Raw genomic sequence first — 25,361 nt, forward strand, 5'->3', positions numbered from 1 at the left:
AAAGATATTTTTTTCTTTTCACATGAAAGCTTTCCTGATTGAAATATATAAAAATAAGAACTCATCATCTCAAAGTTAGTCTTGGGCACTTGAGTAAAATTCTTTGCTTTTTGTTTGTTTTCCTTCTCTTTCTCCTTTTTTAAAATTTTATTTTATTGGTACATTTTAGGTATACAATATAATGACATTCATCATTGGAGATTTGTACATTTACATAATATAATCTTGATTATTTTATTATCAATTATCTTGATATTTTTCCCCATTTCCCTGCCCTCCCTTCAAACTCTCCACCCCTCCCTATTTACAAAGACTTTGTTTCCATTTTTAAATTTTCTCATATTAATTCCATTCCCCTCTTTTTTTCCCCCTACCCCTCCTACTTCCCCTTCCCTTTTGCACCTTTTCTTCCTATTTCACGTTATCTATTATATATTTTGATCTTTATTTACACTTTTAGATTCTCACACCAGAGAGACTATTTGGTATTTACACATACGTGTCCTTTTTATTTCACTTAAATCAGACCTCCCAAATTTAAATATCCAATCTTTCTTCTTCTGTTAGCTGCTAGATAGGAACTTTTAGAAGCAAGTTAGAGTCACTTTTCTAGGTGATCTAGAATGAACTTTGCTTTTCTCATTAGAATGATAAATTTTTCACCCAGGAGGTACTACTGTCTGCTATTTTTGAACATTCAAAGTATAAAAAGGCACAGTCTTAAAATATGCATCCTCGGGAATATACCTGCCTCTACATGTGCTGACTAGTCTTTCCATTATAAATATATATGCTTTCCAAATGTGATCTCCTTCTCCCTCATGTTTAGGGAGACAGTGCTTTGGGAGCTATCTTGCTGTAAGTAATAAACCCTAGTTCACTCTTTTATCTCCTGGTATAACCCATTGTGTTTACTTAAATTTCCTAGAGTCATAACTAAATTTGGGAAGCTACCAGAGCAAAAATGTTGCTAAGAGTCTAAAAAGTTATGAGAATCTTGAATTATAGTTTTTCCACTCTCAGATGATGCTTGGAGGTATCCGCTGAAATTACAGGCACTTTTAAATCTGGGCTTAAATGCCTGGGGGGATTTCTGTATAACATGACTCAAAAAAAAAAAGATACCGCACTTCAAAAGATGTACATCTTGCTTTTAACACTACATATAAACTTGGCATGGTGGCACCTAATCTCAGCACTCTGGAAAGCTGAGGCAGGAGGATCTCCACTTTAAGCTCAGCCTGCAATTTATAAAGGTAGCAAGATCCTGTCCAAAAAAAGGGGGGGGGGGGGTTGGTAGGAACTGGAGATGTAGTTCAGTATGAAGCCCATGGTTTCAATCCTCAGTACTCTCCCCACCAAAAACCCCAGGCTGTGTGCCTTAATACAGGTGAGAATGAAGATTCAATTAAAAATTGGAAGACCTTGTTTTAAAATTAAATATTGAAAGAGCCAAATTAAAACTCTGAAGATCCAATTTAAAAAATTTAAAAGTTCTGTTCATAGGTGATAACTTTCGAGGTAACAGTATGGAAATCTTACAATCCAGAACATGAAATGAAAATGAAACTGTGAATATATAACTTCAAGCAGTAATTTTCAAGGTCAGGTTGCAAACAGCAAATTTATACCTGATAATAAATTTGTTCATGTGTTTCCCATGAGTGAATTAATTCCTTGTTGATGACATTTCAGGTTGAATAAATACATAATTCCTATCTTTCACCTCTTTACCTAGTATCAATTCCTTTTTGATAGTATATAATTATGAGATATTCTACAATCATCAAACCTGGATATTACTGCTAATGTATTTACACTAAAAATATTTTTATTGTGATTTTATCTGTATAGTTTTTCTTTTGTCATATCAACAAGTTATGTATATCATAAGATTATAAAGCTATTATAAAAGCATGAAACATGCAAGAGGTTTTTTATTTGCCAAAAACATATTTACTACCAATTCAAATACAAAAACAAATAGCTTTTGAGAACTATAAATAATACAGGATCACAATTTGTGATCACAGTTGTAAGATACAACTGAAGTTAGTGTAATCATTTGCCGTATTTTTTCTTATTGTAAAATAATCTACTTTGCCATAAAATTTCAGCTACTAAAAAGTCATTTTTTTCTATCCAATTTACTTTAAATTTTGGTATTTTTAACAATACTGGCCCCAAATTATCTGTAATATAAGTATTAACTATTGTTACTATATTAGTATGTATTTCACCAGACAGAAATTTCATACCTTTAACTTCTTTCTGATATTCTAAATTTCTTTCCATATTATTCAGAAGAGGTATTCTTCAATGATAACACATCAGAAAGACAAAATGGTTAAAAAAGTAACTTACCCATTATTCCAACAAACAAAAACCTCAGACATCAACTAACTTCCATACAGAGCATAAAAGCTAATTATCTAGCCCACACTTTCTAATAACAATAATAATTGTAATCCCAGTACTCAGGAGGCCAAGGTAGGAGCACTGCCACAAGTTTGAAGCCAGCCTGGGGTACAAAATGAATTCAAGTCCAGCCTGAACAACATAGCATGACCTTGTCTCAAAAAAAATTAATAATAATAATAATAATAGTAATGGTAAAAGTGTCATCATAAGTGTGCACAGTACCTTTACTAGTCAAAATTCTTGTCTAAAGTAACAGAAATTTCTTTATTTAACCTAAACCCAAAGAAAGAGTTTGTTATAAGAACACAAGTATGTCATTTGAATCAAAAATGGACTGAAACCAGAAACGGCAATTAAAGAACTAAAAACCTCTCCTTGTTACTCATCTGCTTTGTTTTTCTCTTGGAAGGATTTTTTCTCTGCTTTTCCAACCATATACCAAATAAAGCTACCTCAGAGCTCTCAAATTATACAGTTTCAGCAGTTATTTGGCCCCAACTCCTTCTCATGAGAATCCAATTGAATCCTAGCTTGAATCAAGTGTACACCTAAAAACCAAATGCATGAGTCTAACCATGTCACATAAACATGACCACCAAGAAACCCACCCCTGAGATGGGTTGGGTAGGGGCTGGCATATTCCCACAGGGAAATGGGCACCAACCTAGGCAAAAATTCCCAAAGGTATCAACTATTATGCTTTGTTCTGTTCCAAATGATTTCATTTACACAATCTTATTTGATAAGAAAATCCAGTGCCTACACTATACCTAACTTAATATGTAGCAATGGTATTTCCCATTGGAAAGCTAAGATATTCCAAGCTATACTATTCATGCTATCACTGACACTAGCAAATATATAATTTCTGCTGCCTTTAGTTCTTTCATCACTAACTATAAAGTACACCTCAGAAGATTAAGCTCAGATAAAGCTATGAGATGTCAATGAAACAATGGCTCTGAATATAAAGCCAGACAGAATATCAAAAGCCTGACCATGAAAAAAAGCATGATTAAAACATACCAATTAAAGGCCATTTTTGTTAAATTTTTTAAAACCATAAAAACAGAAATATCATATAGCTATATCCCAAAATTTGTCCCAATATACTTCAACCTATAGAATGCTAGTTGTATTATACTGCATTGTTTTCCTTTTATTCAATTTATTACTGACCAGATTAATTTCTCTTCTGCCAGTGAAAAGCCAAAATAAATTTAAATAACTAATGTAATATTCTAAGTCCAGAGCCTTTTTATAGCAATCAATTTGGGCAACTCATTAATCTATAATGATACATGGTTTTCATCATCTAGCTATAATAACTTTCAGAACAAATTCTAAAGATCAAGGCTCCTGGTCAGTGAAGAGCAAATAACTAGAGAAAATAAGATAGGTTTTTAGACCTGAAAAAGATGTAAAGCTACTTGTCATTCTGAAGATTGCTTATATCACCCTATAATATTCTCTCATTATTTTAATCTCACACTCTATAAATACTGTTGGATCTTTTACCAGCAAGATAAAAACAAATTAAACAGAAGAGCCAACATGAACTGAGTATCTTATTTTGAAAACACCATGGACAGCTTTATAAAGTAAAACAGACCCTTCAAAACATTTGTACAAAGGGCAGACAGTACTACCAAGAAGAAGTCAAAATCAAAATGGCAAAGCAAGATACAAATAGAGAGATGTGGTTCTGCTCACAGCTCCTATGATCCTTTCTTTACAATACTCTTATAGTTCTATTTACTTTCTGTATGCATGTAGTTATTTGTAAAATTACAAGCCTTCCTAAGGCACCATGTCTTCTTCAAGTGTATATTCTCCAAATTGGTAAACACAGCACTGGGTACATCATCAATATTCAAGAACTTTTCTTAAAATGAAAGATCAGAAGCCAAGCATGGCTGCACACACACACCTGGGAGGCTGAGGCATGAGGACTGCAAGTTTGAGGCCACCCTCAGTTACAATAGGGAGTTCAAGGCCAGTCTGAACTGCACAGTGAGACCCTGTCTCAAAATATCAAGAAAGAAAAAAAGATGGGAGGAAGGGAGGGAAAAAAGGGCAGGATGTTCTTTGAATAACCACAAAATTTTCTTATCATTTATAATTCCTGAATAATGAAATGAACCTTATTTTCAGCCAATCAGAAATTTCTCTTTCCTATACACACTTTTTATTGATTTGCGACTAAGGTTTCTTCTGCCTGAATCATCCTTTCCTAATCGTCCCAAATCCTATCTATCTTTCAAGGTCTACGGCAAACTGCCTCTTCTCCATGAAGCTTTCCCTGATCTTCTCAGCTAGAGGTAATTTTCCTACTTCTAAAGTTCCATAGCAATTCACAAAAGCCTATGTGTCTTTTAGTTATATTATAAGCAGAAAAATACATTATATAACTGACATTTTCCTTTTTAAGGGAAAAAAATTCACAGCTATACCAGACTAAGTGTTTAGTAGGTGACTACCTTGAAGTCTATGGCTCCAATGGGGCAAGGCTTCTAATTCAGGATGGTCCCATACCCAGATCCCATTAAGGAGGATCTCTCCTTCCACTTGAACCACCTTCTGAAAAGACAAAGAATAAACCTCCCAGGGAGCCTTGTGACCTACTATATGGACAGTTGTAAGCACTATTTGCATAGAGACATCTGAGGCCTCTCTGCTGGTAGGTTGTAGCTCCTACCCTGGAGCCTGAGTGAACTTAATGCCAAGTGTTGTCAGTGATAGTCCTGTGAATTTGAACTTTAGTTGAATCTAAAAAGGCCTCATGGTGGAGGTCTCAAGGATCTTATTATGTTGAATAAGTGAACTAGTACACATAAAACTCTTAAAACAGTGTCTAGCATATAATAACGGCCCAATAAATGCTATCTATTGTTGTCCCTGGTCAGAAAGTGACAAAGATGGAAAATGAGGCATGTGTTAGTTTATAGCTAGGTGCCTCCCCAAAGCCTCAGGTGCTCAAAGGTGGGGCAGTACAGTATAGCTGACTTGCTATTAGAAGGTGAGTTCTGGCAGAAGAGGCAGGTCATTGTGGGTGTGACCTGGAAGGGTGTATTTCCTTTCTCAGTTCTCCCTTAACTCTCTCTTTCCGGGACTCGATGACATAAGCAGCTCCTGCTCTGCTTTGCCTCTTTGCCACAGCATTCTACCTTGGAGCCACCCAACAGTGGACCATAACCATGAGCCAAAATAAACCTCTTTCTTTAAATTGTGTCAGGTACTATGTCTCAGTAACAAAGAAACTATGAAAGCACGTCTGAGTTCAGATCCTGTGATCCTAACCATTACATTTGGTCTTTTCCATATAGAACCAGCTCTCTCTTTCCCTCTCTGCACTTGCTCTCAAAAGAGTTTTCTATCAGATGTGCACTTCAGTACAAAATTCAGTGACTTTATTACCTGCTCATAAATACTGACATTTATAATCATTATTTTTGTATGTTCCCAAAACTATTAACACTTGGTACAACTGTTAGTATAATTAGCTATGAAAATGATGATGAACTATGAGTGCAAAGAGTTTCTCTCCTCTATGATGCCTAACTGGAACTCTGTAAAGACTTCAAAAGAAAAAAACAAGTCACACAGAAGAAAATTATCCCATTGGAGTAGGTGCAAGAAAAATATAAAAGACAAGAGTGTGTGCTCAGATTGCTTCCATAGCCTATAACTCTTGCCCTACTTTTAACTGCTTTTTCTTTGTGGTGCTAGAGATTGAACCTAGGGCAATGCACAAGATGTTACGTAAGTCCGCTGCCACTGAGCTAAATCCCCAGCCCCTGAATCACTTTTTTTTTTTGGTATGGGGGATCGAACTTGGGACTTTGTGCTTGAGAGGCAGGTATCAGAACCACTGAGCTATATTCCCGGCCCTCCCTGCACCACTTTAAAGATATCAAAACTGGAACCCTGAGTAAATATACCATGGAACTCTAATCAGTAGACTACATAAGCACACATATAAACTCTCGTTTATATATCAAAAGACTAGAAAATATATGTCCCAAAATCATTTTAAGTTAAAATGTTTCCCTTTCTCCCTTTCCTATGTGTGTGTATGTATATGTGTGTGTTTTCAATATGATGGTTTTATCTATGAGTATACTAAAAGAGTTGCAGAGACAAGAAGAAAAGGTTTATAAAGAGGAAGAATCAGGCCAGGGATTTAGCTCAGTGGTTCTGGCACCTGCCTCACAACCGCAAGGTCCCGAGTTGGATCCCCAGTACCAAAAAAAAGAGGAAGAATCAATGTGAGAGAGTAACCAATGCTATCAGTAACAGAGCTAGGAAAAATACAGGTAATGGGACACTTGATCTGAGTAGGTACAAAATATGGAGTAAAGGCAGTAAGAAAATAGTGTGAATAAAGCCACAGAGGTCTAAGTAACATAGCTTGTTGACAAAATGTCAGTAGATTGAAGGGTTCAAAACAATTAACAGTAACAGAGACCTAAGAAATAGGTACAGTCTAGATCTTTATGAGCCTTAAAAGCCAGAATATAGAGATTAGACTTTAAGAGAAAACATAAAGCAAACACAGAGTTTTAAGCAGTAGAATACAATAATTGGATGTCTATATTAAAAAATCAGTATAGCAATGGCAGTAACAGAGATTTGAGGGCATGGAGAATGACAGACTTTTAAAAAATGATTTTGATAGGTCAAGCAAGAAATGAGAGCCTAGGACTAAGTAAATGAAATTTAAATGAAAAACATTATAAAGGTAGGATCAACAAAACTTGGCAACTAAATTCTTAACTATGGGGGGTCTGAGGAGTGAAAGAAATATAAGAAAACTCTTTGGTTTGTTTGATAATTCTGTTAGATTACCAATAAGTTATTCTCCCAGTTTATTTTAATGAAGGAAAAGCAAGACTTTCAGAAGAGCAAGTCAACTCAGGTTTTTTTGAGCTTCAAAAGCTTATAATACAGAAAGTAAAAATCCCCAATAATTAGTAGGATGTAGATAACCAGAGTGGAGGAGAAATGTCAAGTCCTAATCCTGTTATTGGGCAGCTTGTTTCTAAAAAGTGGTTTGCCAACTAAATATTATCGTGTTTAAGGTTGCTCTCCTCTTCTTCTAGAATTGGTTTCCAGGTTCTTCTTGCCTTGAACAAAGAACGGAACGAAACATGGAAAAAGCAGTTGCAAAGTTTATTCAAGAAAGCAAAAATGAAGTGGGAGAAAAACTGGCTCTACAGAGCAAGCGTGGGCGGAGTAAATTAAAAAAGAGGGTAAAACCAAAGATAATAGTATGCTGGATCTGGGAAAGTTATGATAGCAAAGCCTTCATGGCATCCATGTGTCCTTTTATGCTGTCTACATAATGAGGAAACCCAAGAGAATTTCTACATACAGGTCCTGAGAGGCAGTACTGAGATCTAGGCCATCCTGTTGAAAATCTGCTGGAGTTCTTGGAGAAGCCTACGTGCAGGGATTTGAGAACTGTTCTGTGCACGTGTCTGGAATCTTCTAATTAAAAGGTTATGCCTACTTCCTCAGCCAGCCTTTGCCACGCCCTTACCTCCTATCTCAATCCTTTATAAATGAAACCATTAGTGGATGTTATTATAGAATAAACTTGGGAGGGTGTGAAAAGGACCAAGAACTGAACCCTGAGTGACACCTACAGGCAGGAAATGACAAAAAGGCACTGTTAAAAATTGTAGGAGGCCATTATTTTGGATTAAACTTTTGCACTGGATCACAACAGATCAGATTAAGAATCAAAATGGAGACACTCACACTAAAGTTTCATATCACCAAACTGAAACAAAAGCTGTTAATCTGGTCTTCTGGAGAAATTAGGGATTAGGTAACAGCCAAGTTTACCAAACAGGCCAGTTTCGATTGGCATGATCATAATAAATTTCCTCTGGCTTAATCTTTCCACATACAAAAAAGTAATCTGATGTTAACTAATCAGTTATTTTCCTCTTGTTCTGTATTCCTGTCCCTGCCTGCAGAATAAATTTTAAAGTGACCAGACAGTTGCCTTCTGTGCATTGTTTGTTTCCCCAGCCTTCTGTCTGTTAGACCAATCTCTTCTGTTCAGCCCATTAAAATGCTTACTCTATTTTATTGAATGAAGTGCTGCTCAATTCTGGAATTGAAAATAAAGTCAATTAAGATCTTTAAACTGTTGTAATTTTTATTCTGACAGGATCTTGCTATATACTTCATGCTGGCCTTGAACTCACTATATGTAGCCCAGGCTGACCTTGAACTTGCAGCGATCCTCCTGCCTCACCCTGCCCAGTGCTGGGATTACAGGCATGTGCCACAACGCCTGGCTCTAAACTGTTGTAATTTTGTCTTAGGAAATTAAGATGAAAAAGTAATACAGAATCACATTTAGGACAACGGTACCACAAAAGCTGCAAGGAAAGGAGGTTTCAAGAAGAAAAGCAAGACAGAGAGAAGAGCAATAGCTCTGTGGTGGATGGAGTGCTTGCCCAAGAACTAGGGCCAGTTTTTGTTTTTCGTTTGTTATCATTTGCATTTTTATTAGCATTCTGGTTTTCTGAGTGTTTTTTTTCTTTTCTTTTCTCTCTCCCACACCGTGGATAGTGGAGAGGAAGGCTAACCTGACAGGGGTCAGGTATCTTTATCATGGAGGGGGCCATACCCGACACTAATGGAGGAAAGCTAACCTGACAGGGGACAGGTATCATTATTATGGAGGGGGTCATACCCAACACAAATGCCTTATGGCTCCCCAAAAGGCTATTCTGCCACCTGGGCACAAACACTACCCCGTTGTCATCCAAATGCCCCGCAAGCTCCAGCTCTTTAGAAACCCTAGTGTGCGTTTTCCTCCTCCGTTTGACTATCCGCCGCCGATTCCAGCAAACATCTATTCAGGCCACAAAAACCTTCACAAATGCCTCACCTCTAAAGTACCCTCCCTAATTCTCCTAGGGAAAAGTAAAGCATTTCATTTGTGTTCCAACAGTTGTCCGTACCTTACATGGCTTTGAAATTATCAGCTGCACATGTGGCTCAAACAGGGACAGGCGGACCAAAAAACTTCAAGGAAGGAAAGCTGAGGGAGATGACGCCCTCACAGGTTCCATGAGAGGAACAAGAAACACTACAACTCCCATGAGGCAGTAGGGCGAAGGAACGCACAACTCCCACCATCCTCTGCGAGGCGCCAGTCCGGGTAGGAGGTGAAGCGAGAGGCGGGTAAACATTTAAGGAATCTGTGGAGAAGGAGTCGCCTTTCTGGATGGCAGCCTGTGAGGAGGAGTTTGAAGTCCCGACAGAAGAGCTGGATGTAGCTCAAGGCCATGAGAACTTTCCAGTTAGCGCCTGGCCCCCGGGGGCGGAACCAGAGCCCTTCCAGGTAGGGGCGGGGCTAGGAGACGCTGGGCGGTGAGCGCTGGCCGGTGAGCCCTGAGCGCTGAGCGCAGCGCCCGGGGGCGGGACCAGAGAGCGTGGTGCGCAGCTGCTCCAAGGGGTTGCAGGTTTCAAACTGACTGAAGCTGCGGGGCTCTCGACAGTTTTTCCTCAGTTACTGGCACGTGAGAAAAGTTACAGGCGCAAGCTTCAGTGTTTTCCTGTTGTAGTTAAGAGCTTAGCAAAGATTTTGCTCTCTTCTGTCCGTAGACTGGCAGTTCTCTGAAGTGAAAGACCAGAGTCCTGCAGCCCCTTGGAAGGAGCTCTGACAGCCAGGTTTTTTGTCCATTCTATCCTAGGAACTCATTTAGGGTTCTAGGGAAAATCAGTTACTTCTAAGATAAGGCTAAGGCCTATTAATAGATCTCAACCTGGTGTCCTAAAAAACAGCCACTGCACTCAGAGGTCTCTCGCTGTTAAGTCTCAGAGAGATACAGATTACCTCCTGCAAAGCCTTATAGTCCACCAGGGTACAGTTTAAATAATACCACTCTTCCCAGTTGCTTTGAGAATTACAAATAAAATACAATTCGTGGTTCATACATGAACTCAGTAAGTGCTCACTGCTATCAACTGTCTCAAAGCCCTTTCTCTTACTTTCTCAAACCCTGATTGGGGCCTACAAGTTTCCTTGGAATCTGGAATAACAACAACGAAAAAACCTTGAAGGCCGGCTACGTGGGATATGCCTGTAATACTGGGTATCCCCGAGGATCACTTCAGGGATTTGAGACCAGCCTGGGCAACATAGCAAGACCCTGTCCTAAATCAGTCAATCAATCAATCAGTAAAACATCCAAAGGCTGTTTGAGAGCCAGATAGGTTGGTCATCTTAGCTATTTCACACAGCTGAGTTTCTTCATCTGCAAAATAAAAATAATTTTAAAATGTATAGCCCTTTTCACATCTATTATCAATTTTGAACACTCCCTACCCTTTTTTTCTAGAGTTGTGAGGATGAAATAAGTCAATAGCAATTTTCAAAATAGAGCAAGATAGTAACATGAGACATTATTCTCTCAAATTGATTTATAGCTAATAATACAAGTTTATATTTGTATTGGCCATTTACAGTTAATACAAGTGGCAAGCACTAGATGAAACACTGATGCCTGAAGAATTATTCATGACCAAACATTGCTGAATGCCTGATCAAAACACTGATATGTGTTTCTTTAGTGAACAAATAATTGAATTCCTATAATATACCAGGTTCTGTATTAGGATAGACCTAGAAAAGAAGATGAATCACACAGTTCTTCCCCTTAGGCTTATAAGAGCAGGTAGACATGGTTGGGTTTTTTCCCCCAAAGCCTGAGGTCTGAGGCTTGACACATGCTAGACAAACACTACCACTGGCCCTTAAAAAAAAAAAAAAAAAAAACTAAAGAAAAAATACCACTCTTCTAATATATTCTGATTTAAGTTTAATATTTACTAAGGACTCTTCGTATCCAAGATGGTGAGTTGGGTTGCAGAGAATACAAAAAGCAGAAAAGCATACTCCCTGCCTTCAAAATGGTAACGACTAAGTTGTAATTAATTTTAACCGATTAGTTTGTACTGTTGAACAAAACTATTGTTTTTGTGTGTGTGAATCTTTAAATGTTTGTAATTTGAGTTATGTTTACTTGCCACATCCAAGAATAATTTGTAAAACTATTGGCCAAATATATTTCTTTAAATTAATTTAAGTATGAAATTAACTTGCTCAAGAATAAATTGGCCCAGGCCAGGGATTTAGCTCAGTGGTGCCACACCAAAGCTCAAGGCACAAGGTCCTGAGTTCGATCCCCCATACTCCCCCCCTAAAAAAATGAATTGGCCAGCCAGGCATGGTGACGCCTATAGTCCCAGAACTCAGGAGGTTGAGACAGGAGGACCACTGCGAGTTCAAGGCCAGCCTGGGCTACTTAGTGAGTTCAGGGCCAGCCTGAACTACAAAGTAAGATCCAGCCTCAAAAAAAAAAGAGAATAAATTGGCCAGGAATGGTGGAACTCACCTGTAATCCCAGCTACTCCAGAGACTGAGGGAAGAGGATCACAAGTTCAAGACCAGCCTGGGCAATTTTAGCAAGGCTCTATCTCAAAATGAAAAAAGCTAGAGATGTAGCTCAGTGGTAGAGCACTTGTCTAGCATGCATGAGATCCTGGGTTGAATCCCCCTCCAAAAAAAACAGGATAAATTAATTTATATGTCTTTCCAGTAGAATCATTTAATTATTAATGTCCATAATATGGGATTAGATGTGCTGGTTATATTCTTCAAAATGCACTTTTAAATACTTGTCTGTTTTTAAAAATGAGAGAGGAGACAAGAAAAAGATTTTTGATTGATGCTTAGACTTATAGTTGATGGCGTAAATAAACATCAGTAGACTGAAATAAAAGTTCTTTACCTATGTATATACATCTCTCTGGATAGAGTTAGAATTACAAAGACAGGATTCCTTCCTCACGGAGTTAATGGTATTACCAAGAAGATACAGCATGCTTGATATATTTAAAAGACAAATCCCAAATTGCCTTCAATTAATTTTCTTCTGTATATTCAGGGAGCACAAGACCAATCTTGTAAAAGGTCAAAACAGCTTGCTTGCTCCAAACCCTGCCTTCACAGGCATATGCACACATAAAAATTAAGGCCTGAAAAACCTAAGGTAAAAATAACTTTGTGTCTGGTTTGCTTTTGTTTGCTGTGTGAAAAGGCAAAAAAGAACATTGAACTGTTCAGATTGGAAGCAAGCATATTGTAATATCATTAGGGTTGAAAGCCAAGTAGAAAATAAACTGATTGATTTTCTTGAGCTAGGAGTCAGATCTAATCATTTTTTAGACTTCAAATATTATTTTTAAGATGTCAGTTGGGCCTTGACAAGAATTATCTGGCTCATAGTCTTCTAATAACTGTTTGGAGCAAATACAAACTTAGGAGGCTAGAGGCCAAGTACAAAGATTCTTGTAGCTGGGGTTTCAACACTACCAAAAAAGGAAAGAAGATTTTCATTACACTTCCTTAAGATTCAGAATTGAGGCCCAGATTGTAAACCCAGATTATTATTTGGAGTCATAGTTCAGTTTCTGGGACCTTGCTTGATATAGAACTTGACTCACAAAAAATCCCACTTCCAGGTAAAAGATATCAGGAGCCTATAATCAAACAATCAAAAAGTCCTTCCTGGGCTGGGGATTTAGCTCAGTGGTTTCACTGCCTGTTGCACAAGTGCAAGGACCCAAGTTCAATCCCCGGTACCAAAAAGAAAAAGGTCCTTCCTGAGAGCCTACTGTGTGCCCAGACTATGGGTAGAAACCCTGCCCCCATCTCCACTCCATACCCCAAGTCTTATGACTGCCTTTCCTTGAAAGAAGGCCTACACATTTAACACAAAGTGCCTGCCCAGTAGTCCATGATGTTCACGTCTCAGAGTTCGTGTTATTAATAATAAATGCTGACCTAGTTCTGAGAAGGAAGAAATTATTGCAGACAAAAGTAGTAATGAAAGTGTATTTGCTCTTCAGCATGTTTTCTCCTAGTTCCATTCTGGCTTCTTGGGTAATTATTGTTTATTGAAAAAATTTTCTGTCAAAAAACTTGAAATCTCCACTGCTGCTTTATAGATCTGGTTTCTGAGGCATTGATTTGCACTGATCATTTTGCATTTATTCTTAACTCTTGCATGAGTAATTCTATGTTTTGATACATACCAAGAAAAAAACAAAGCTTGTGATCTGACAATGCAAGAAATGATCATCCCCAAAAATCCTATTTTTCATATCCTCCTGTGTATTTTTCCAGCTGATTCCAAATCCCAGAATATGCATATAACAGGTAATAAGTTAATATTTGTTTTTTTGTTTGTGGTTTTTTGTTGTTGTTGTTGTTTTGGTACTGGGGATCAGACTCAGGTCCTTGTGCTTGTGAGGCAGGCAGCGGAACCACTGAGCTAAATCCCTGCCCCATAAGTTAATATTTGTTAATGAATGCGAGAAGTCTGGGCTAAGTCAACTCTTGGCTTTTCTCCCACTCAAAATAGCTAAGTAATGGAGGACAGGAAACTAATTCCTAGACACAGTTTTGCTTTGAATATGTTTGATCCAGGGGAGTTTAACTTCACAACTATTTTCTTTACCACCCTGCTGCTCAGCCTGCATAATTTTTACTAAACACTTATGTGCCAATCACTAGAGTAAGCTTTTTACGTGGCTTACATTTTTTTCCTTTATTGCAACCAGTGAAGTAGATAAGATGTTTAAAGGAATTAAGTAATTTTCCAGAAATATGTGATGATAAAACACCTTAAAAATAATATCTAGAAGAATTAAATGAAGTTAGTTTTTTATTAGAATATGTTGAGAAAAAAAAAAGGCCAGGGATTTAGCTCAGTGATTCCACTGCCTGCCCAAGGACTCGAGTTCGATCTCTGGTACCAAAAAAAAAAAAAAAAAAAAAGAATTTCTATTAATTAAAAAAAAAAAAAAGATTTTAGCATATGTTGAGAACCTAATATTTTTAAAGTATCAAGTGCCTGGCACTGAGTACAGTACTATTTCATTTAAAGTTCATGACAGCTACCCGAAGTATGAGTATTATCCCTCTCTTATCTCTGATTTCCTGAAGTTTAGTAAATCATCAGCTCAAGTCACAATGCTAATAAGAGCCCAGCTCTCTTTGTGTCTCCTTCAGGATAATCCCCATTCTCCACTAAGAAGCCTTCACTGCCTGGCCAGTGTTATAGGCCATACCCAAGAGTTTTCCTGTCTGGCCTCTTACACACTTTGCTCCACTCGCATCTCCTAGTTGGAGACCTCATTGCTCATTGGCCATTTACATCTTTGACTAACTTTTCCATCCATTTTTTGGAACCATTATCAGCTTTCACCCTATTATAACAATCAAAAAATCATTTATAAGACTTGTAATACCGACTGGCTAAAGCTAAACAGGAAGAGAATTGCTTCAGATAACAGAAAAGTCCAAAAGTGATGATTTTAGGCATATGCTGATTCAAGAACTCTTTAACAGTGTCATCAGATATTTCTTTCTACCACATTCTTCCTTTGCAATTCTATTTTCTTTTTCATGGTTGGCTACATATTTAATACATCTTTATGTGGTTAACTTGAGAATACAGAGAAAACACTACGGTTTACCAACTCCAATGGAAAGGGCGTGCTGCTTTCTCAAATTGATTGAGTAGAATTCTATTTCATTATTATGACTTAGGTCATGTGTCCACCCATAAACCAAGTACTTTTGAAAAAAGCAAATGATAATGATGTTTTGTCAGGTCTAGATCTTGGTCCAGCTGGGACCCTTATCCAAGCCACTGAGACAAAAATAGGGGCTTTTAAAAGTTAAGTGAAATAAATCAGACACATGAGTTTAAATATCTCCTGGTTTCTGTTATATGAGAAACCTAAATTGTAAATAAAGAGAAAATAAAAAGATAGAGAATAGAAAGTAGGGAGATCTTTCTCAAATGAGAAGAGGATCAAGAGGTGGATGGAGAAGGGAGGGAAAGAAAGGAAAGGGGATGACAAAAGGAAAAATATGTTACATACACATACCAACTCAATACAAGGAATGTAAACATTATGTACTACAAACGTACTAATAAAAAAACTGAGCAAAACAATTTTAATATCATGTCAGCTGCCTCTGAATTTACTTTCCCTTAGCTTTTGGATACACAAAGTTCAGCAGTTTGCCTAGCTTATAAATATTTGAATGTAAGGTAAATGACTTCAGATTATTTCTAAAAAGAATAAATACTTTTTCAACATGCAGTCACCTGAAAACATGGGTAATCACATAATCATATGTTAAATTAGACCAAGGTTTTCAAAAGATTATTCTTCATAATAGTCATTTTTAAGTCTAATAAAGTATCTTTTTGGCATGGTATTTTACTGACCTTTTGTGAAGGAGAAAATGGAGATACGGGAAGATAAAAATGACTTCATTGTTTTTAAATGGGAAATTTACCTAGAACACTGTACTGTCCTTTTGAAGTTATCTGCAGCTCATTTGGAATTAGCTACCATTTGTAATCTAAGCCCCTAAAGTCCCTAGCTTAGATCATGCTTTAATTGGAGAACTTTAAAAAATATATAACTTTGGGAGTGAGGTACTAGGGATCTAACCCAGGGCCTTGTGCATTCTAGGCATTGAGCTCTACCACTAAACTATCCCCCTAATCCTTAACAACAACAACAAAATCACTTTATAACCTTTTAAAATAATAGCTTTTTTTTTTTTTTTTTTTTTGGTACCGGGGATTGAACTCAGGTCCTTGTGCCTGCAGAGCAGGCGGCGGAACCACTGAGCTAAATCCCTGGCCCAATAATAGATTTTTTAAAAATATCTCCTCAAAAAAGATTTCAGATTCTCAAAAAATTTTTTATTTTAAGTAAAAATAAATACAATAGGGGTTGGAGGCAGTACTGGGGATAGACCCCAAAAAGCATTGAGCTAGGAGGCCTGTTTGAAAGATGTGCAATGTGAACATTCCTGTAGGTACTCTCAGAACTACTCCTAAATGAAAGGCCATGCAGCTGGTCTTATCTAACTGCTGGGGCTGCATGCTGACAGTCTTTATTGAGGGTCAGAATAAAAATCACCCTTGGAAACTGCTTTCTACAAAAGAATGGTTTGGAAGAACACATTGGTGAAAGTTTTTTCAGTTGTGAATACTGACAGAAGCCAATGCTACTCCTGAACAGTGAGATTGTTCCTTACAGACAGTATTAGCTGTACGTCTACTCATATATCACTCTTTAAAATGGCTGCTCCCAGACAGGCCCAAATGTCCAGTCTGCTTCTAGTTATACACTTGGTATATCTAAGCTCACTGGATTGGCTTGCTCATATTTCCCCTTTTACCTTGTGTTAATCACCTTTCTGTTACTCTGACAAAATACCTGAGATAATCAACTGTAAAAGAGGCAAGGTTTTTGAGTCTGTTGCAAGATTCTACCTCTTCAATTTACTTGTGTTAAAAAGTCACTACCTATTTGGCCTAGCCCCTGGTTCTTTGGCATGGCTTATAGTATTGTTTATGACCCTTAGGCCATCTCAGTCTTGGCATACCAGGAAGAACAACTGATTAGAACAATTATGTCTCCTTGGCTAAAGTAGTACAGTCAGCAATAACAATGGCATCAAATGCAGCCTAGAAAATTACAAACTGAGGTAATTGTTAACTTGCCACAAACTGTATGAACTAGATTTGTGGTTATGTAACAAAATCTAAAACAATCCAGAAAATTTTATATGGTAAATATGTCCTCAATATGGCAGTTTTACCCTCAGGTGAGAAAATTTAAACGGGGTTAGGGAGGAAAAGAAAAATAGAAAAAGAAGAGATTAGAAGCACACTGGAGGACAAAGGTAAATTATGCAAACTTTGGGAAACTGGTGAAGAAGACAAGAGGGAAAAAAGAGAAGGAAGAAATAAAAACAAGAACAAAACAACAACAACAACAAGAAAACTAGAAAGCCAGGCATGGTACAACAAGAAAACTAGAAAGCTGGGAGTGGTGGCAGATGCCTGTAATCCCAGCACTTGGGAGGCTGAGGCAGGAGGCTTGCTGTGATTTTGAGGCCAGCCTGGGGTACATAGTGAGTTCAGGGCCAGCCTGAAATACAAAGGGAGACCCTGCCTCAAAAAACCAAAAAAGAAAAAAGAAAGAAAAAACTAGAACTAACATTCACACTTACATAAAAATAAGAACAAACAAGAAAAAAAGCAAAAACAAGAAGAAAAATATCCACTTCATGGTGTGTCCCTGTTGTCACTGGTAGACAGAGTGGGCAGACAGAACCCAAGTCTGTGTTGATTTATCTCAGCAGGCCAGCCATAGTTTTATGATGGGATAATGGATAATTCCAGGAAGCCTGCACCTTTAGTTCCACTGAAGTTCAGGCAGGTTTCTGGCTGTGAGCCTGGAACCCAATTTGTTCAAGCTGCAATACTCTGTGTGCCTCCTTCCAGCTTGATCGTGGTTCTTCCTCACTCTGACACCAGGAGCCACCAGATGGAGCCAGCCCACAGCTGCTCTGTGTTCTGAGTTCAGTTAGCCTTTCTCCAAGACGGCTGCCTGCCAGTTGCCCTCTCCTATGGGATAACTGAATCCAAATAACTCACCAGGCCCTGCAGGCCCCTGTGTCCACTGCTCTTTTCCACTGGTGAATGCTCTGGAATCTCCGGTTATCAGTATGCATCTGCATGTTCAAGCCACCCCTCCTATACACTGAGTCATGGCTCAAGCAGAAAGCCTTGCTTGCCACCGCCTTCTACATTGAGGTCTCTCTCTTCACTTTTCCTGTGGGCTTCAATTCTTGTTTCATATCCTTGCTGAATCCTGGAGACCCACTTCCCTCCTCCTCTTCCTCATATTGCTCTATTCCAGTATCTGGACACCAAATCTTGGGGAGGCTGTTTCTCTGCTGTTCACCACTCCACAATCTTCCCAGAAGTCCTCAAATGTAATGTTTTTAAAGTACAAGTATATTTAAAACACTAAGAAATATTTTCATATTATCCCTTTCACATTTAATGAAAACAGAATTTCAGCTGAGCATAGCAGTGCACACTTGTAATTCCAGCACTTATGGAGGTCGAGGCAGGCAGTTGCAAGTTTGAGACTCTCCCAGGCAACTTCATGAGACCACGATTAAAAATACAAAATTAAAAGAAAATGGTTGGAGGAAGCCTGGAGATGTAGCTCCAGATGTCCTAGAGTAACCCTAGTTTCACTATCCCATACCAAAACAAAACAGTAGTAACAACAACAAAAACCAATTTCTTTACATGTATATGATACATCAAAAAATTTCAGTATTATTAAATGCCATTGCTTGGAATTCTTTCCATAACTGATTTATCACTTAGCATTTTCTTATCTCCTAAAAGGACCCAAAATAACTTACAATAAAAATACATATGTACATTACCAGATAAAGATGAAAGAGATCAAAAACTAAGGATAAAAAAACTGAGCTGCTTATAAATATATAGCTCTGACTGTTCTGACATCCAGAGCTAAAAGGGAAGCAATGAGTTCTAAAAGTTTTAATTTCTGATAAGAGAAAAGGATATCCTTTCTATTGTTATCCTTATACAAGAAAGCCACAAAATTTTAAATCCAAACCTTAATTATCTTCTAAATTGGAGAGATTTTTTTTCAGGCAAAATTTTTATATTTTGTGTTTTGTTTTGTCTTGTTTTTATATATGTTGGAATTAGGAAATGTGTAAGCAAAAAGCTGTTTGAACATGACATGCTCATGCTAACTTGCAGTATTTATATTTTTTACAGTATACCCCTGATCATGTAGTTGGACCTGGAGCAGACATTGATCCCTCTCAAATTACCTTTCCTGGATGCGTTTGTGTCAAAACTCCCTGTCTCCCTGGAAGTTGCTCCTGTCTCCACTATGAAGAGACGTATGATGACAATTTGTGCCTTAGAGATACAGGATCAGAAGCACAGTATGCCAAACCTATTTTTGAATGCAATGTCCTGTGCCAGTGTGGTGACAACTGCAGAAACAGAGTGGTTCAGAGGGGTCTCCAGTTTGACCTCCAGGTGTTCAAGACAGATAAAAAAGGCTGGGGACTTCGTACTTTGGAACTTATATCGAAAGGAAAGTTTGTCTGTGAATATGCTGGTGAAGTGTTAGGATTCTCTGAAGTACAGAGAAGAATTCACTTACAAACAACAAATGACTCAAATTACATTATAGCCATCAGGGAACATATTTATAATGGACAGATACTGGAAACATTTGTTGATCCTACCTATATAGGAAATATTGGAAGATTCCTTAATCATTCTTGTGAGCCAAACCTGTTGATGGTTCCTACTCGAATTGACTCAATGGTTCCTAAGTTAGCACTTTTTGCAGCTAAAGACATTTTGCCAGGTGAAGAACTCTCTTATGACTATTCAGGAAGATTTCTTAATCTAATGGACAGTGAAGACACAGAAAAGACAGATAATAAGAAATTAAGAAAACCTTGTTACTGTGGTGCCAAATCATGTACTGGTTTCTTGCCTTATGACAGTTCATTGTACTGCCCCTTACAAAAGCCAGATATCAATTAGGAAGGAAATTCCCACCCACTCCCTTCCTTAGTGGGCAGGAATAAGAAGGAACCAAGCATGTGTGGTCTACCTGCTTCTGGATTCCCCTTCTGCAAGTAATTTACCTTCCAGGTAATTCTGCTGTGTGGTAAGCAGCTTGCCTCTCTCTATAAATGAGGCTAGTGGTTGTTCTAGCCTTGCCTCTCCCTTATTGTATAAATTTATTTCAAGAATGTGGCAGAGACTAAGTGGTCCACCTTCTCTAATAGAATTCTCATTTTGTTCTGGGTATATGACTACCCATAATACTTGATTTCTTAATTAGACATGGCTAAGTGACTTAGGCTCTAGCTAATGGAATATAAACAGAATTACCATGTCTTAAGTGGAGATAAGTTGCCCTTTTTATTTTTCTTTTAAGCTGGAATCCATACATGATGGCTAGAACGTGGGTAACAATCCTTATTTATCGTTTGTTTCTAAAGATCAGTTGAGGATAAAGATACAGTAAATTATCACTTCCTAAAACCTTAATAACCATCAGTAATGCAAAATATAACCATGAGAATGATCTCTGTTGTATATAAGAGTTAGAAAAGGAAACACATTGTAAAATTTTTATCATACACTTGGCATTACTCCAAAGCTTGTGAAGTTATGCTTCAGAACTCTAGACAACCTCACTTCTTCATATATGAATAGCAGATATACCCTGTCAGCACCACAGGAGATGGGAGTTTTATAATCCCATTTAAACTTCTGGAGAAGGAAAGGTTTCTAACTGGCTTCCTTAAAGCAAAGATGTTGCAAAAATATAGTTTCTATGGATGTTAATTAGACATTTTGAAAGAAAAAATTGAGACCCTATAGTATTAATAATTCCATTTTTCTGTGGTACAATTAAGCCTGAGGTCTTGCACTTAAAATTCAACTATAGAGATCCATGTTATGTTTAACACCCTATTTGTATGTAATATCCTAAGTATGTTAGTTGTATACTTTAAATGAGTAAAATGTATGGTATGTGAATTATGCTTCAATAAAAGTGGGTTTGTTAAAGTATGATAGGATTTATATGTTCATGTAACATTATCAGGTATGAGTCTTTGTGAACAAAAGATAGAGTACTCATAAAATGCCCCAAACTACTAATACACAATGTCAGAATATTCCTCCAAACTCATTTTTCCTTAGAACCTTCCAGTTACTTTGATTTTTTTGAAGCTGTCCCAGTGTTTTAAATTTTATATAAATACATTTTAACGTAAAATTTATAGCTGCTTAAGACCAATTCATTTTTTAGAAGGATTTTTTTTTTTTTTTTAGTATGGGGGATCAAACTGAGGACCATGTGCTTGTGAGGCAGGCGGTGGCACCACTGAGTTAAATCCCTGGCCCAAGAAGGCATATTTTGAAGAGAATTTTTATTTTAAAATTTTAGCAGAGGAGAATAGCTTGCTCATTATGCTTTGTTTTTGTTTGTTTGTTTGTGGTACCAGGGATTGAACTCGGGACCTTGCGCTTGTGCGGCAGGCACCAGAACCACTGAGCTAAATCCCTGGCCCGCTTACTCATTATCTTATTGCCCTCTTTCTAGAAACATGAAACTCATCAAAGTACATTTTATTTTATGAGTCTTAAGCTTATTTTATGATAATAAAACTTTTTTCTGAAACACAACTGTTATTGGGTTACTCTTTCAAAATATTCTAGTTGAATTTTTAATGGAAAATGCCTGTCAGTCACCAAGTTGGGTTTAAGGCAATTCTAGAAAGTCCACCCTGGATCTTGAGAGAAGAGCATTGATATCAGGTGCATCAGGTATACAACTGGTGGTCACTTTCATCTAGGGAGTTCTGTAAACATTAGAATTTGGTTTCTCAAATCCTCCTAGTCACTGAGTGTTGTGTTGACCCCATTATTCAGGAGCCAGTTCATTTATTGGTATGCTCCCAGCATACCAACTTCTGCCCACTCACTACATGTCACTTCTATTGGTATATGTTTGCAATACATAATAATTACATTCATTCAGTCCAACTTTGTGTAAGGCAATTTGTATCCCTCATTCCAAAATGGCCTTTCTTCTCACAAGTTCTAACTGAGCTATGTCAGAAACAATAAGGAAATGATCAGAATGAAAAAGTTTGGCTCACTGTTTGGTTCTGTAGATATACTTTCCTGTAGGGAACAGGGAAGGGGACATTACCAGGACCTCTGCCATGGGTCTTGGCCTGTGAGCCACCGCAGCACAAAACAAATTCAAGAACAGACAGAAATGAGACTTAGAGTGGAGAAGCTGAGTCTTGGATCCTGGTCAGTGCTGCTGATGGCAGCAAAGACAAAGGCCCCCCAAGCGCTTCCACTACTTATTGAATACAGTGGTGGGGAGGAATAAGGAGCAGGGTATGCTTTGAAGGCATCCAGTGAAATACTGCCGAACACCTGGCATGATGGTGCCAGGCAGGGCTGTTAAGAGAGTAAGCACTGTTTATATGCTTGGATAGAACAAACTGGTACTGGGATCGGATGCAATTAGCATGCAACCCATCAGGTCAGAGAAGCCATAATTCAGGGGAAAGGGTTTTAATTGGGGTCATGCTGACCTCAGCAGCACGTAAATCAGCAGAGTCCTGCCACTTCACAGACCAGGGCCTAGGTCTCCATGGCATCCATTAAGGGAGGGGCTATTCTTGCCCAGTACACCATCTAACATGCCCATTTGAGTCACATACAGCTTCAGTCTTTACTCCTGATATAAGACAATGTAGCCAAATTATGGAAAGCAAGAAGCAAGCGCCACTCATAGACTGCTGATACTGGGCAGGGATGTCTGCTACACTTTCCCACTTCGTTTCATTCTTCTTTATTGAATGTCAAAGTTGATGATTCAGGGATATTCACAGATGGCAGTTTTCCAAGCATAGGTATGTACTCAAACAGCAGCCTCCATCTTGGTACCTCTGCCAGAAGGAAAATGGACTGAAGACCAATGGAAATTTTTTCTTCTTGCACTAGTTTATTCTTAAATAGCACATAGCCCTAAACAACAGATTCCTATTTGTTTTCAGAGTCTATTTTGTTATGGCTTTAATCTAAATGTCCCCCCAAAGCTTCATGAAGTCATAGGTGGAGCTTTTCGGAGGTGGCTGGATCTAAAGTGTGTGATGCTGTGATCAAGGATGTGTTGCTAGGATTAAGGGTCTGAGTGCTACCCACTCTAAGGGTGGGTAGCCTGGGTAAGATATAAGGGACAGAAAGAGGGTCATTGCTTGTCACTTACTGCTTCCTGGTTGGATCCTTTTGTTGCCTTCTGCCTGCCACAAACTGTTTCTCCTCTGTGATGCCCTTCTGCCATATGCTACCCTGCCTTGGAGCCAGCCAATTATGGACTGAAACCTCTACAAACTGTGAGCCCAAATAAACCTTTCCTCTTGTAACTTTGTGTGTTGGGTATTTTGTCTCAGCAAGAGAAACAGTAACTAAGAATTTAGGAGGAGTTTGGAAAGATTTGGAGATGCTGTCTGAAGAAACAGTGCTGGAATGCCTTAAGCTGTACTTGATGGGAGGTTCTGGTCAGAGCTCGGAAGACCACAATGCTGATAGAAATGCTGCCAGTAAAGATCAGGCTCAAGAGGTTTCTGCTGAGAAAAAGGACTGGATTGGCTATTGAACTCCAGATGATGTGTGCTATGCATTGGCAGAAAGTTTGTATTACACTCATGTCCAGAGACGTTACCTGAGACTGAGATTAAGGGCAGTGAACTAATTAATCTGGCAGAAGAAATTTCAAGGCAGTCTAATGAGATGGTGACATGGCTATTATTGGGAGCTTTTAAGCAGATTTGTGTTGAGAATCAGGAGCAAAGAGCCCAACAGATGATTTAAAGTGTTTTGAGTTTGACCAGAAAGGAACCCCCTGCCAAGATGGAACAGAGGAGAAATTGGTTGCTAAAAAGACTAGCAAGAAAAACCAAAGTATTTCAGAAGACAGTAGAAAAAATGGCCTGAGCGGATCATAAACACTAGCAAGGCTTCACCCTTTGCAGCCTCAAAATTGCAAAAGTGAAAGAATTTTCTTTGAGAAGAGAGCCCCAGAGCACCACGTTCCACAATGGCAGTGACCTAGGGAAGTTGTTCCTCAGGATTTGGTTCGTTTGGTTCATAGGCACTCAATCTCTATAGCCAAGAGAGAAGGAAGCCTCGGTACTACTCCAGCTGGTGGAAGACTTGGGCATTATCCGTGTGGTTCTGGTTTTAGATGCATGGAGAATTCAGGAGTTGTGAGGTCAGAAGTGGGATTCATCCCAGGGATGCAGGAATGGTTCAACATTTGCAAATCAATCAATGCAATACACTATATCAATAGAGCCAAGGACAAAAACCATATGATTATCTCAATACATGCAGAAAAAGCATTTAACAAAATCCAACACACATTTATGATAAAAATCCTACAAAAAATTGGAATAGATGGTCTCTACCTCAATCTGATAAAAGCCACCTATGAAAAATCAGCAGCCAATATCATACTAAATCATCAAAAACTGAAATCTTTCACACTAAAATCAGGAACACAACAAGGATGTCCACTATCACCACTCTTGTTCAATATAGCTTTGGAAACATTAGCCATGGCAATTAGACAAGAGAAAGAAATAAAAGGAATAAAGATAGGAAATGAAGTCAAATTGTCATTATTTGCAGATGACATGATACTCTATATAGAAGACCCCAAGAACTCCACCAAAAGTCCTCTAGACTCAATAACCAAATTCAGTAAAGTAGCTGGATACAAGGTCAATACACAAAAATCAATAGCTTTCCTCTACACCAATGACAGACTCACTGACAGAGAAATAGGGCAAACAATTCCTTTCACAATAGCATCAAAAAACTGAAATACCTAGGAATCAACCTAACAAAAGAAATCAAAGACCTCTTCTCTGAAAACTATGGCACTCTGAAAAGAGAGATTGAAGATGATATCAGAAAGTGGACAGACATCCCCTGCTCCTGGGTAGGAAGGATCAATATAATGAAAATGGCCATACTTCCAAAACTGCTATATAGATTCAATGCAATCCCAATTGAAATCACAGCAGCATACTCCATGGACCTTGAGAAAACAATCCAAAAATTCATTTGGAACAAGAAGAGACTCAGAATAGCAAAAGCAATTCTAGACAACAGAGACATGGCAGGGGCTATCACAATCCCCAACTTGAAACTATACTGCAAAGCTACTGTGATAAAAACAGCATGGTCCCAGCAAAGAAACAGACCTCAGTTCCAGTGGAACAAATGAGAAGATACTGAAACAACTCCAGACAAACTCAGCCACCTCATTTTTGACAAAGGAGCCAAACACCCTCACTGGAGGAAAGATAGCCTCTTTAATAAATGGTGCTGGAAAAATTGGGTTTCAACTTG

The 25,361-nt window shown here is 38.1% G+C and overlaps 2 protein-coding genes across 9 annotated transcripts in view; one reads left to right on the forward strand and one right to left on the reverse strand.

Moving 5' to 3' along the window:
* The window catches only part of Sumf1 (sulfatase modifying factor 1), a 671,842-nt gene that overhangs the window by 514,505 nt on the left and 131,976 nt on the right, over positions 1–25,361 (reverse strand). The gene's annotated exons all lie outside the window — the stretch shown is intronic.
* LOC101704237 (histone-lysine N-methyltransferase SETMAR) lies at positions 9,569–20,990 on the forward strand. Its single transcript, XM_004854232.3, has 2 exons — positions 9,569–9,787; positions 19,161–20,990. The coding sequence occupies exons 1-2, from the start codon at positions 9,671–9,673 to the stop codon at positions 19,947–19,949; spliced, it is 906 nt and encodes a 301-aa protein (XP_004854289.1). The 5' UTR covers positions 9,569–9,670; the 3' UTR covers positions 19,950–20,990.

This window comes from Heterocephalus glaber, unplaced genomic scaffold (genome assembly GCF_053883595.1).
Source record: "Heterocephalus glaber isolate CG9 unplaced genomic scaffold, H.glaber_assembly_v1.0 deba00001472, whole genome shotgun sequence".
NCBI lineage: Eukaryota > Metazoa > Chordata > Mammalia > Rodentia > Bathyergidae > Heterocephalus > Heterocephalus glaber.